This window comes from Maylandia zebra, linkage group LG22 (assembly GCF_041146795.1).
Source record: "Maylandia zebra isolate NMK-2024a linkage group LG22, Mzebra_GT3a, whole genome shotgun sequence".
Classification (NCBI taxonomy): domain Eukaryota; kingdom Metazoa; phylum Chordata; class Actinopteri; order Cichliformes; family Cichlidae; genus Maylandia; species Maylandia zebra.
The window spans coordinates 33,206,249-33,218,931 of record NC_135187.1 but is presented as its reverse complement, the minus strand read 5'-3'; the positions used below and the strand labels follow the sequence as shown (position 1 = coordinate 33,218,931).

General features: G+C 45.4%; 2 protein-coding genes across 3 annotated transcripts in view; one reads left to right on the top strand and one right to left on the bottom strand.

Annotated features, from left to right (window-relative positions):
- The window catches only part of adcy2b (adenylate cyclase 2b (brain)), a 74,293-nt gene that overhangs the window by 24,948 nt on the left and 36,662 nt on the right, over positions 1 to 12,683 (bottom strand). For both annotated transcript variants that reach the window (XM_004563649.5, XM_023154926.3), the window contains exons 7-12: positions 12,312 to 12,439; positions 10,477 to 10,635; positions 9,753 to 9,885; positions 662 to 838; positions 543 to 586; positions 335 to 415 (exon numbers count right to left, since the gene is read on the bottom strand). In XM_004563649.5, coding sequence (XP_004563706.1) covers positions 335 to 415; positions 543 to 586; positions 662 to 838; positions 9,753 to 9,885; positions 10,477 to 10,635; positions 12,312 to 12,439 — 722 coding nt within the window. The remainder of the gene's footprint in view (positions 1 to 334; positions 416 to 542; positions 587 to 661; positions 839 to 9,752; positions 9,886 to 10,476; positions 10,636 to 12,311; positions 12,440 to 12,683) is intronic.
- Positions 1 to 12,683, top strand: part of cfap90 (cilia and flagella associated protein 90) — a 43,882-nt gene that overhangs the window by 29,776 nt on the left and 1,423 nt on the right. Inside the window, exon 3 of the mRNA XM_076879127.1 lies at positions 4,546 to 4,626. Within this exon, the coding sequence (XP_076735242.1) occupies positions 4,546 to 4,626 (81 nt within the window). The remainder of the gene's footprint in view (positions 1 to 4,545; positions 4,627 to 12,683) is intronic.

Below are 12,683 nucleotides of genomic sequence, written 5' to 3'. Positions count from 1 at the left end.
TCTATTGTTATACCTCTCATGGGAGGGTCTTTTTACTTGCTTGAAACAATATCCCAAAGGTGCTTTTTCTTATAAATGCTTACTTTACTTTAGATTTATCTGCTTAGTGCTGTAATCGTCTCCTTTTTCCTTCATCATATATTACTTAAAATTATTCATCAGTGCATTAAAGACTGCTTCATCATATTTAAATCATAAAACATGACTAAAAAAAACAGACCTTCATCTGCATCTGTCACTTCGGCCCTGAATCCGATGACGTTCTTTGACTGCAGACTGACTTCAGAAATGTGAAGCAGAACTAGATAATGCAGCGGACACAGCGCTTACTTACTTTTGTGAGTTAATGCCGTCAATGGTGCGAATCATCCGTTCATTGAGTTCTTCTTCAAACCTCCTCCTCTGGGATTTGGACCTGGGTTTAAAGTGAGTGACAGAAAGAACTGATACATAAGCAGGATAAAAGTGGTTCTGTGTAACTGCTTGAATAAACTGTCCTGAGGGCGGAGCGATCACGTGTCATAAATATGCCGCTTGCTAACCTTTCTCGTCTCATCTGGAAGTGGTACTGGCCCATCGGAACGTCCTGAAAGAAGAATCGGACCATGAGTAAGTCATATCTGAACCTTTGTGTTCGCATCTGAGAAAGAGCAACACTCACTCTGGTGTTGATTTTGCCGTTGTCTGTGGTCATGCTGTCTCGATGGTGGAGATTGGCGAAAGGTTTGGCAGCTCCCCAGGACTCCAGGTATCGGGTCATCCTGACTGATGCTCTCATCTTCCCGCTGTCCAGAGAGGGACGAGAGCGTACGCCTAGCAGCGGGCTGTGCCTGTCGGTCTGGGAAAAGCATCGGGAACAGAGAAAAACAGACCTCAGAATGAGTGGACGCTAGAGCAGGGCCAGCAGGGTAGTCCTCGTCACTTTGATTGGTTATGCATGTCAACAGTCAAGGCTGCTGTGGATATTTTACTGCAAATATCCAATATTAGCATCAGGTCCAGAGTAAAAACCTCATTGTTGTACTCTCACTGCAATGGTGTAGTGTTCAAAATGGTAAAAGAGGACATTCAAACCCCATAATAGTAAAAAGCTAGCACGCGAAAGGACAGCTGACTGTGATCCATCAGTTGTGCCTGTGTAATCCAGACTTTGACACATAAAATGTGCTCAAACCGAGTGGGTGTGAAGTGAAAAGGACCGGCTGCTTTGAGAACAGTGGTCATTTGACAGCTCTTGGTGTCTCCGACCTGCCCGTCAATCTTTTTGAGCTACTTAAACACTTTCAGTCAAGAATAATGCATCTCTATCTCTCTCTGTCTGTTTTTTTTAAATCCAAATTTTGTGATGAGTGCTTTTTCCCTGACAAAAAAACGTACCACTTTAGCACCGCCCGAAACGCTGACAATCTGGGAGGATGACAAATGCCACATCTCTGGTGGTATATTTTAATTACTCACAAAGACAGGTATTGCGAGGGACTAAACATGCGCACACATGCTTGTGACGACCACACCGCACACACACACACACACACACACACACACACACACACGGTCCACGATGACTGTGTTCATTTCCTGAGGGTGTACCCAAACAGCTCTGACAGTGACAATCAATGAAAGCGAAGGCAGAGATGACACCTCTTGTGATCGATGCTCCACGTTCGGCCTTGATCCATTTTAAGGCTCCTTGAACATGACAGAGACCTGCAGCCTTTTCACAATATCTGATAGGAAATCAAAAAGCCATCTCTAATAAATAATAAGGGCTACAGAGTGGCATCTTGAGAGACACTCGTGTAAGATCATAACACTACTGTATTTTGTAAGAAGGTAAGTACCACAGTTTAAACACCCAGAGGCTTGGGTTAGGTCTAAAACTGCTGTTTTTGTAATTACTGTAGCGCTGCATTCAGCAAAAGTAATTTAGGTCTCTCTACTCAAGTGTCACTCTGCATTTATAAATAGGATACTAGGAGAAAATAATGAAAAAAAACTTTCATAAAAAAATCTAAGAAATCAACACGATGAGTGCCAATCTCCCATAAAATGTACCAATCTACTGGAGAGAACAGAGGGTGCTGGTGAACATTTACGCTTTTTGCATGAATATAACATAAACTCTGAACCCTGAATACAAGTCTAAAGACTGGACACAGGCTAAACAAAAGCACGAGAGAGGCAGGAGAGCACAATCCTCCACCAAGGCAGCTCACTCTGTGGGTAGTGTTTATTTTGAAGGGAATGGTGTTGTACTTCTTATAGAAACTTTTGTAGAAGTAGTTAATGGATAATAGGTATTGATTTCTACATTCAGCTGGAATATTGGTGGATTTCCTCACGCAAGCTCTGTGCGAACCTTCAGGTTTGACTCAGCCGTTCCAAAACATTAACTTTCTTTGGTGGGCCAGCGTGTGTCCCGCTCACGAGCTGCATGAGCTGGTTTCTGCTGGGATTCGGTTCACAAATCGATGTTCTGATATTGCGCTTTAGAGTTCGCTGGTGTAATTTAAAAGTTAGTGGCTCCATCAGTGAAGTTGAGCCGTCCCTACTTGGGTGGAATGAAAGACTCAAACGGCTGAATGATGGAAAAGATCATCATAACAGTGACCTCACCAGCAACTCAGCTGGTAGGAAAACATGAGGAAGGACCAGGGCTCCTCACTTCCTGTTTGAGAAATGAGTAGCTCAAAAGGTTTAAAAATGTTTTCCACATGAGCGTGGAAAGTTCACCAGTGAACTAGCTTCAAAGTCGTGCATGACGAGTGAATTGGGCCCTGTGTAGACGCAGCTTTGGGGGCAACAAATTAAAGTGTAAGAAATGTTAGAATTCTGCATGAAGTGAGCATAACATGAAGTCTGAATTTAGGGGGGTCACCCAGTGGGGGGCCTTGGATGTTTTTACACACTAACACCCTTCAGGGTATTTGTATCTCTGGCAGGAAGTGAACCAATCGACCTTTTGCTTGCCAAACAAACTTGCTAACAGTGTCCTGTACATTAAAAAAAATAGGGCTGCTGTAATCCCATACGAGTATTTGTAATGTAAAATACAATCCAGCATTTTATACTGAATTCTTATTTCTTATTTTAAGCACAAAAACTCTCCAAGTTTGTTTGTTTCTCAGGTTTGCAGACCAAGTCATCAGACATCTGAATGCCGTTCCAGCAGCTAATGACTGCAAAAAGCCTGACCGAGTTTGAAGTTAGTCTTGGTCAGGCAGCTCAGATTAGTTCAGAGCTGAGTTACTGAAGTGTGACCAGTTAATGATGAAGAGAAATGCTTCAGGAATTTAAGTGGAGACTTTTACTCTCTGCTGCTCGGCATGACTCTCTGTTTGAGCCATCGGGAGCCTCTTGAGCACCGTGTATAAATACTGACAGGCGGAGTGCATTGCTCCATTAATGAAACTGCAGCAGTCGAGATTCCAGATTGCACCGGCTTCACTCCAAACTGAAAATCTATGATCTTGCATGCAAATTTGCCAGATTTTTATTGAGCTGAAGACGCCAGCAGATAAAGATGAAACCATCGAAAGCATGCTCTCAGGGTTTGGCGAAACGTTCTTTGAATTCACTGGAGTGAGTGTTAGTGTCGTGCAGGAAAAATAAGACATTGTTTTTCTCATGCAGAAAAAAATAAAGCTAAAGATTCTTGGTAAAGCTCTAAATAGAAGAAGAAAACACACAAGCATATTTGATTTGAAAAGATGTGGGGAGAAACACAAAAACCAAATTTCTTTTGATAACACATGCCGGCGTTGCACCGAGAACTGAGCCCGGTGCAGACAGTGAGCAGAAGATGCCTGGAGTAGGGATATTTTGGGGAGTGGGTGTGATGTAGCCAAGTTATGGGGGGGGGGATTAGGAAGGAAGAGGACTGTTAAGCACGGGTTTTCATTTGCCAAGCTAAAAACTCTGAGCCCAGTCTGAATGCCAGCAGCATATTCTATACAGAAATAGTCTCAACACAGTTCACAGAGGAGGCCGATCTCTTAAATGCCCTTAATCAGCCCTCCATGCCCTGTGTGGACAGGAGGAGCCGTGCGGTGTCACAAACCACTCGCAATGCCTCGAGCTTCCAGACTAACCCGGCTCGTACTCAAATGTTGTCATTTGATAACAAACTGTGGGCGCACTGCATTATTTTCCTCTTCTTGACATTGCCAGTATTGACTAGCTGCTCGCTTTAGCAGGATGAAGAGGGGATGATGTATTTCAGTGCATTTTTCGTGTCAGCCTGACCAGCATCCAAATGATTATGAAGCAGCGGCATTGTCCATGGTGTTGAAAATAGATTTCCCATGTGTTTGTGGACTGCCTCTTTACATCTACAAGAAGTTACATAAAAGCTTAAGTCATTACCCAAAATATATAAAATGTAAGTAGATACTGTGGTCAAGGTTTGACGGGTTTGATCAATAAAAGAGATTTTTTAGAAATCAGGGAATCAGTGGCTTTCCTAGATAAATCTCCTTTCTGGTGGAATTTTTTTGATAAATTACTGTAAAAGTTTTGTTTTTTTATTTTTTACCCCAACTACAGACGTATCCTGTCACAGCTTTGTTGCTCCAGCTGTCTGCCAGCAGCAGAAGATACACCCAAGCCGAGCTTGATATGAAACAGGTATACTGTCTTTGGCCATTTAGCAGTTTCCCTATGACTGATCAGCTGGCTCTAGTAGTGGCTATATAGTTTTCTCACTAGCCTAGTAGTCAAAGCATTACTCCATCACAGCAGCGTTCGATACTGTTGACCATAATATCCTATTAGAGCGATTAGAACATGCTGTAGGTATTACAGGGACTGTGCTGCAGTGGTTTGTATCATATCTATCTAATAGACTCCAGTTTGTTCATGTAAATGGAGAGTCCTCTTCACACACTGAGGTTAATTATGGAGTTCCACAGGGTTCAGTGCTAGGACCAATTCTGTTTACATTCTACATGCTTCCCTTAGGCAGCATCATTAGAAGACATAGCATACATTTACACTGCTATGCAGATGACACCCAGCTCTATCTGTCCATGAAGCCAGATAACACACACCAATTAGTTAAACTGCAGGAATGTCTTAAAGACATAAAGACCTGGATGGCCGCTAACTTTCTGCTTCTTAATTCAGATAAAACTGAGGTTATTGTACTCAGCCCTGAAAAGCTTAGAAATATGGTATCTAACCAGATTCTTACTCTGGATGGCATTACCTTGGCCTCCAGTAACACTGTGAGGAACCTTGGAGTCATTTTTGACCAGGATATGTCCTTCAATGCACATATTAAACAAATATGTAAGACTGCGTTCTTCCATTTGTGCAACATCTCTAAAATTAGAAATATCCTGTCTCAGAGTGATGCTGAAAAACTAGTTCATGCATTTATTACTTCCAGGCTGGACGACTGTAATTCATTGTTATCAGGATGTCCAAAAAACCCACTGAAAAGCCTTCAGCTGATCCAAAATGCTGCAGCAAGAGTCCTGACAGGGACTAGAAAGAGAGAGCATATTTCTCCTGTTTTGGCTTCCCTTCATTGGCTTCCTGTTAAATCCAGAATTGAATTCAAAATCCTGCTCCTCACATACAAGGTCTTAAATAATCAGGCCCCATCTTATCTTAATGACCTTGTAGTACCATATCACCCTATTAGAGCACTTCGCTCTCGCTCTGCAGGCCTACTTGTTGTTCCTAGAGTATTTAAAAGTAGAATGTTAGGGAGAGCCTTCAGTTTTCAGGCCCCTCTTCTGTGGAACCAGCTTCCAGTTTGGATTCAGGAGACAGACACTATCTCTACTTTCAAGATTAGGCTTAAAACTTTCCTTTTTGCTAAAGCATATAGTTAGGGCTGGACCAGGTGACCCTGAATCCTCCCTTAGTTATGCTGCAATAGACATAGGCTGCCGGGGGATTCCCATGATGCATTGAGTTTTTCCTTTCCAGTCACCTTTCTCGCTCACTATGTGTTAACAGACCTCTCTGCATTGAATCATATCTGTTATTAACCTCTGTCTCTCTTCCACAGCATGTCTTTATCCTGTCTTCCTTCTCTCACCCCAACCAATCACAGCAGATGGCCCCGCCCCTCCCTGAGCCTGGTTCTGCCGGAGGTTTCTTCCTGTTAAAAGGGAGTTTTTCCTTCCCACTGTTGCCAAAGTGCTTGCTCATAGGGGGTCATATGATTGTTGGGTTTTTCTCTGTATCTATGAAGCGCCTTGAGGTGACTTTTGTTGTGATTTGGCGCTATATAAATAAAATTGAATTGAATTGAAATGAAATGTAACATTCCAACTTCCCCCTTAGTGTGTTTGTTGGGCAGCTTAGATAATGTCACTTCAGAAAAGAATATCGCCCATATGGTTTTCACTGCCCTATGTATAGCCAAGAAAACAGTCCTCATGAACTGGAAAAATAAAAATAATCTTAATTCTAACCAATATAGAAATTATCTATTAGATTACATTAGTCTTGATACAGCCTCTGCCACCACATCAGATCAATTGCTCTGGGCTCCTTTGATCAGCTCCTTCACCTAGTGGGGGTGGGGGGTCATAGTTTGGTCCCGCCTTCACTGTTGTGATTGGTGTGGGGGTAGGGACAGGCTTAGGGCGTCGGGGGGTTCCCCGGAGGCATTTTCCTTGGGGGGCTCAACCCGGGGTAGCGGTCATGTCCGGGTGGGGGCTCTTTTGGCTCTCGGGTGACTGTTTCCTCGCGGCTGCGTGCAGCGGGGCTAGGGGAGGGTCTGTGCTGACGGACGTGGGTTACTGACCTGGTAGCCTGGCTGCCCCTGGGTGGGTCCGGGATGGGCGTGAGGTTCTGGGGGCGCTCCGTCTCTGGGCTGGGGCCCAGGCCGGGCCTCGGGGGCTTGGGTCCTGGTTGGTGTGTTGCCAGGGTTGTGGGCGGGTGGGTGCATGGGGGCCCAGCCCGGGAGCAGGGTGCCGCCGGTGCATCGAGCCACCTGGGCGGGCTCTTCAACTGGTGGGGAAGATTGTCACATCTTGCAGGAGCTTTCCTCTCCTCAGGGGCTCTCTCTGCAGGAGGGGGAGATACAGGAGAGGTGGAGGAAGATCTCAGCCTGGGTGTTTATTGTCTTATGTAGTCTGGAAGATGACTGGATGGTGGGGTGGGTGCAGTTTTCTCTGTGGTGGGGTTGGGTGGACTGTCCCGGGCTCTGTGGGGCCGGGAGGCGCTGCTGCGCTGGGCCCCGGTCTGGATGGGCCTGGGCCCCCTTTCCCTGGCGGGTCGCGGAGTATGGGAGTGCCTACTGGGGTCAGCGGGGGAGCTGGCCCCAGGGAGGGGTCACCTGCCCCTCCCTTCCTTCCCTCCCCATCTCCAGCTGCCTCCCTCTTCCCGCTCCACCACAACCACTCACACATGCAGGGTGGTTGTCACCAGGGTGCAGAGGAGGCTACCCCCCCCCCCCTCTGTCCCCTTCTGGCTGCCTCTGCCTCAATTTTATCCCACAACTTAGACATTCACATTACTCACACTCTCATTACACATACATATAGGATCTTGGGGGTGGGCATGATACACGGAGTCCAAATTACCATCAGGGTGTACACCCCACCCCTGGCGTCGTTGCCCACCTCTCAATTTTGAATACACGTAGACATTGAGGGCTAGCAGGAGGGACCATGCGCTTACCTGCTGCTCTCTGGCAGGTAGCTCCATGCCCTCCTGGGTTTTAATTGCACCTTAGAACACACATGCATCAACACTACAATGAGCGGGTGGAGGGAGGTTTGGAGTCTTCTCTCACCCCCGTTCTCTGCGACCTGCTGGAGCGGGGGGGCTAGGAGGAGGAGTTGGCCGTCCGACTGCGGTCTGGAGTGTGGGGCCTTCCTGCTGCTGCGGAGTCGGGGCGGTCTGCCTCTCCCCACTGCAGGGAAAAGGGTAACACCACCTTGGTCTGGGTGCAGTTCCCCCCTCCAGGGGCAAGGGTACCTAGACCCGGTTTGTAGAGTACGCTTGGGGAGTGTGATCGTGTGTACAGCGTCTCTTTATGTCTGTCTCCACGTTGGTTGAGTGTGGAGTAAGTGTATATGAGAGCATGAGGGTGGGAATGGATGTTTGTATATGTGTGTGTCTGTATTTCTGTGTCTATATGTCAGGTTGGGTGTCGGGCGCCACCTCTCTGGGGACATCTTAGGCCCTCCAAGGTTTGGAGGCCTATCTCCCCCCACCACCACTTCCCCTGCCGGTGGCGGACTCCCTCAGACATCGGTGCGTTGGTGGTTCTTTGTGTCCGGGGATGGGCGTCCAGGTACACACCGGCTCACTCCTTGGTGGCCGCTTATCGGGGCCTGGAGCCTGGGGCTCGCTCGGGCCACTTCGGAGGTGGGGTGCCCCCGGCCTCTCGGCCTGGGGCTCGGTCACTCAGGCACGGCTGGCTGCCGGCGGAGCTCACGGGCGCGTCACTGCAACTCCCCCTGGCTTCTGCTCCGCGGCTGCTGAGTGAGCCCTCATCTGGGACTCTCCTCAGCTCTTTCTGGGACAGTGGCGCGGCTGCCCCTCTGTTGGTCTTCCTTGGTCTCTTGTGTTCTGGGGGCCTCTGGATGTCTGGAGTTTTGATCTCCTCCATACCTGCTTCATGCCCTGGAGGACGGGGCTGTGGCCCCCCCCCCCACACCCTCTAGCAGATCATTACATGAAGGAACCTTTTAAAAAACAAGCGCGTCCATGCTCACAGGTGTACACACGGGTGATCACACCCACAAACTACACCCTTTTTGGCTCCTACCTCAAAGCACACTGTGTTCTGTTGATCTTATGTGCTGCACAATAATGTTTAACATTTAGTATTTACTGTCATATTCCCATATATCATTGTGATGTTGTTTATTCTATTACTCTTGTTCTCTTCTGCTTGTTTTCCTTTTTCTTTCTCAGCAGGTGATCCAGGTGATCGATATATGCATATTTTTTTTCTTTTTTTTCCTGCTCATTCTGTTGGTTTTTGTCTTTTGCCCTTCTCCCCCGTCCCTATTCTCAGCTGTTTCTCTTTCCCTCTTTCTTTCTCCCCTTCTTTCCCCCAGTCAAGTCTGTCCCGTATTCAGTAAGTGAAAATAAAATAAACAATAAAAGGTGAATCAAATGGACCATTACGGCAAGGCTGGGATGGTCAATTTGGTAAAGTAAATCCGTTGGGCATCTTTCTTTGCCTTTAGACAACAATAAAAGCATTCTCCGTCAGCCTCATTTGTGTTTATCATTAGCAAATATACATGCTAGCATGCTACTATGCTATAGCTGACCACGCATATTTAGGCTAAAAGTTTCTGCTGCAGTGACTGCTGCCTGCTCCACTCCGTATGTAGGGGGAGAGAGGGGCACGCACAGGCATGCTCGTTTGGCTGTCACCCACATACATTAATGCATTCCCAGCAGTAAGTTTAGCCTTCAGAACTAACTATAACCTAAACCTCTTTCTAACTTTAACCCTGAACTCGAGTCTTTACAAAAGGCTGTTGGAAGGTTGTGAAAAAATGACGTTTGCAAAATGTAATAACTCTGATTGTCCAAAACTAGAACGGGTCATCATAAAGATACATGGACATGCTTTATCTTAACTCATCACACACACATGGACACAAAAACATTCAGTGAGCGTATTCCTACAGCTGTCCTCTTTTCAAGACAGTAACTTTATAACTACCATGTGATGCGTTTAGGGCACATCTGTAAATTTTAGCTAACAAGAAAAACTCCTCTGCTGCTTTCTGACTGAGACTACAAGAGCTGTCATGGTATCTGACCTTGGGGTTGATGACCAGGTAGGTGACCACGTTATGTTCTTTTAGGTAGGAATCTCTGGTCTGTCCATCTCCAGGCTCTACCTTGTATGAGCCTTTCAAATGCTCCAGTGTTACTGAAGAGATATGGACCCTCCTGGAAAAGAGTAAGTGGATAGACGAAATCAGTTGAAGACTGAAGAGCTTGCATCACTGCACCACCGACGGCTCAATTGAACTTTTTTTTCTGCTCGAGCTTTGTAACTACACTACCCTGTAATTCTTGCTTTTCAGCTCGGTTGCCCTGCAAACAGAGATGGAAATATGTTTTGGTTTTTTTTCATCTGGCATATTTTTCAGATAGCTTTCAGCAGGCATAACAGGAGACAAACTATTAGCAGCCCAGTGAGACAACACTGTGGCATTGGAGAGCTTATTTTCAGAGTAGCATACACATAACCACCGGCCAATTTTCTGGAGCTTGCTACAGCGCTGGGATGGCAGCCCTAATGGCCACAGAACAAATGCAGAGCTGCTTGTCAAATGAAGTAGCTATAATTGACAAAAATGCTCATAACAGGTAGAATTAGAGGAGACGGATCCCATGTCCAAAAATGTCTCAAAATGTTACCATTATTATGATGTAAAACATCTCAACAATGGAGCAGGGAAGTCAAACACTAATTGCAAAGTAGCTTTGCACCAGCAGTGAGATGAAGTAAAGCATTCTTCGGTTCATTAATCTTACCCAGGCACACCTCCAGCCTCCATGTGATTTGCTAGCGTTACATCATGTGACCACACATCATATTGCCACTTCCGGAGGCCAATCACGCCACAGAGGACATTTCCAGAATGAACGCCAACACGCATGTTGATGTCGACTCCAGTGGCGTCTCTGACCTTCCTGTGGACAGTACAGAAACACCTTGATGTATTGTGCTCACTTTCTGTAAACAAGATCAAAAACTTAAAGATGACTTGTTACGCCAAATTCAAGATTAATATTTTTATTCCAGGACTGTGGAATAGCTTTGCATAGTTCACACCCCGATTTGGTCTTATTGGCTATCCTTTGCAAACAAAATTTGAACAGTGGGTGGGTGGAGCTGTGTGGCTGTGATGACATTAGGGATACCAGCTATCACTGGCATTGTTCAAATCCAAGCATAGAAAAAAATTCAGAGTAGCCTGAAATCTGAGATTTTGGCTCGCAGCATAAAGCATTTCCATCCATCCGCTTTAAAAACGCCCACCATTATTAAAAGCACATAAATGAAAGAAAATAAGGAAAAGCATAACATGTTTAAAACAAATCACAAAGTGTAGCAATGTTGCAGTTCACCTTTAGCATAAATCTGGGAGTAAAAGGAAATAGCTAGCCTGGTTAAATCAGAGGGTGAAAAGCTATGAACCGCAGACTATATAAAAGATCTGCTATCAACAATGTGTAACTGCTTTAACTCTTTACCCCCTTGCAAGCCTACCAGCAGTAATCCTTCAAGCTGAGCAGTTTCTGTCATATTTCAGACCTGCCTATAGAACAAAATGACTGGGTGTGCATCAGAAGCTAGTGAGGGTGACACGTTAGCCAAAGTGCTAGCAGCATCCCCGACTCACGTGTGCTTCGCGTTAATGTGACATTTTAAGCTGGAAGTGCTTCGGTGAAAAGAGAATTCCTTCTTGCACAATGTGCATAAGACTTTATGTCGGTCGACTGTTCCGTCTTGTTAGTCTTTTAATACTCAAATTTCCCATCGAGGGGGCCAATCTGCGTTTATCATCTTCCATATTGAGCTGATTGGTTCAGCTGCCCGTCACTACCAGATCAACTGCCCATTTGCACATGTGCGAAGGTAACTCTACTTGGACAAACTGCCCGAAATACGTTGATGGAAACATTTCAGGGATTTTGAGTCATTCTGCACTCCAGATGCGTTAATTGCGTGAAAAATTTTAATCGTGTTGACCGTGATGGTGGATTAATTTGCGTTAACGCGTTCATTTTGACAGCACTAGTTTATTTTGCAAATTATGGCTGCATTTAGAATCAGAAAACAAGAAAATTGTTGAGTTTTTTTCTGTATTATTATAGGGTCTTTACGTTATAAATAAAGAACCTTGAGGTGACTGTTATTGTGATTTTGTGCTAGATAAATAAAACTGAATTGAAAGTGTCTAACCAACCACACTCTGTCTCAGCATGTCACAGGTGGCCATCTTTAATCTGATTGTGATTAAAGGTCAGTGTTGAAAAGCTAATATATTAGCCTATGAAACGAATGCGCGTGTGTTCACGCGTGAATGGAGACACACAGACAGATAGCAGAAGAGGGAGAAACCAGGCTAATATATTTTGTCGTTTGTTTGAATATTTTATTTGTCCATTCTGGAGGCTTATCGTATTGCGTTCACACTGTGTTTACTCCAGAGTTCAAACAGAGCTGGAATCGAGTCTGGCATTCCTTCTGCTCAGTCTGTTTGACAGCTGTGTGTTTGTTTGTGTTTGCGTTTCCCTTTGTGTGAGAGAGAGCGAAAAAAAAAAATACGGGTGAAAAGAGAAGTAAAGATCTGGTGTTTTACTTGATGGCCTCACACATATCCAGGCCCATCTTCACGCAGTTCCTGGCGTGGTCAGGCAGCGATTCGGGCAGGCCAGACACACAGTAGTAACAGTCTCCCAGGATCTTGATTCGCATGCACTCATTTTCCTTTAAAAAGCAGAAAGAGAGAAGGAAGCGAATTGCAGCCATTATCAAACTCTTTCATATCCAAATCTGTCCAAAATTATTATCATCTTTATTAATCCTCAACTATTTTATTCCTTCCTTACCTCCATCTAACCCTCATGCACAGAGTCACATCCATCAAGCCCAAAATCATACACCCACACGTAAAGCATATTAGCTCTTATTCCACATGTGGGAAGTGTAACAGCTCATCGTTGGACTGGGT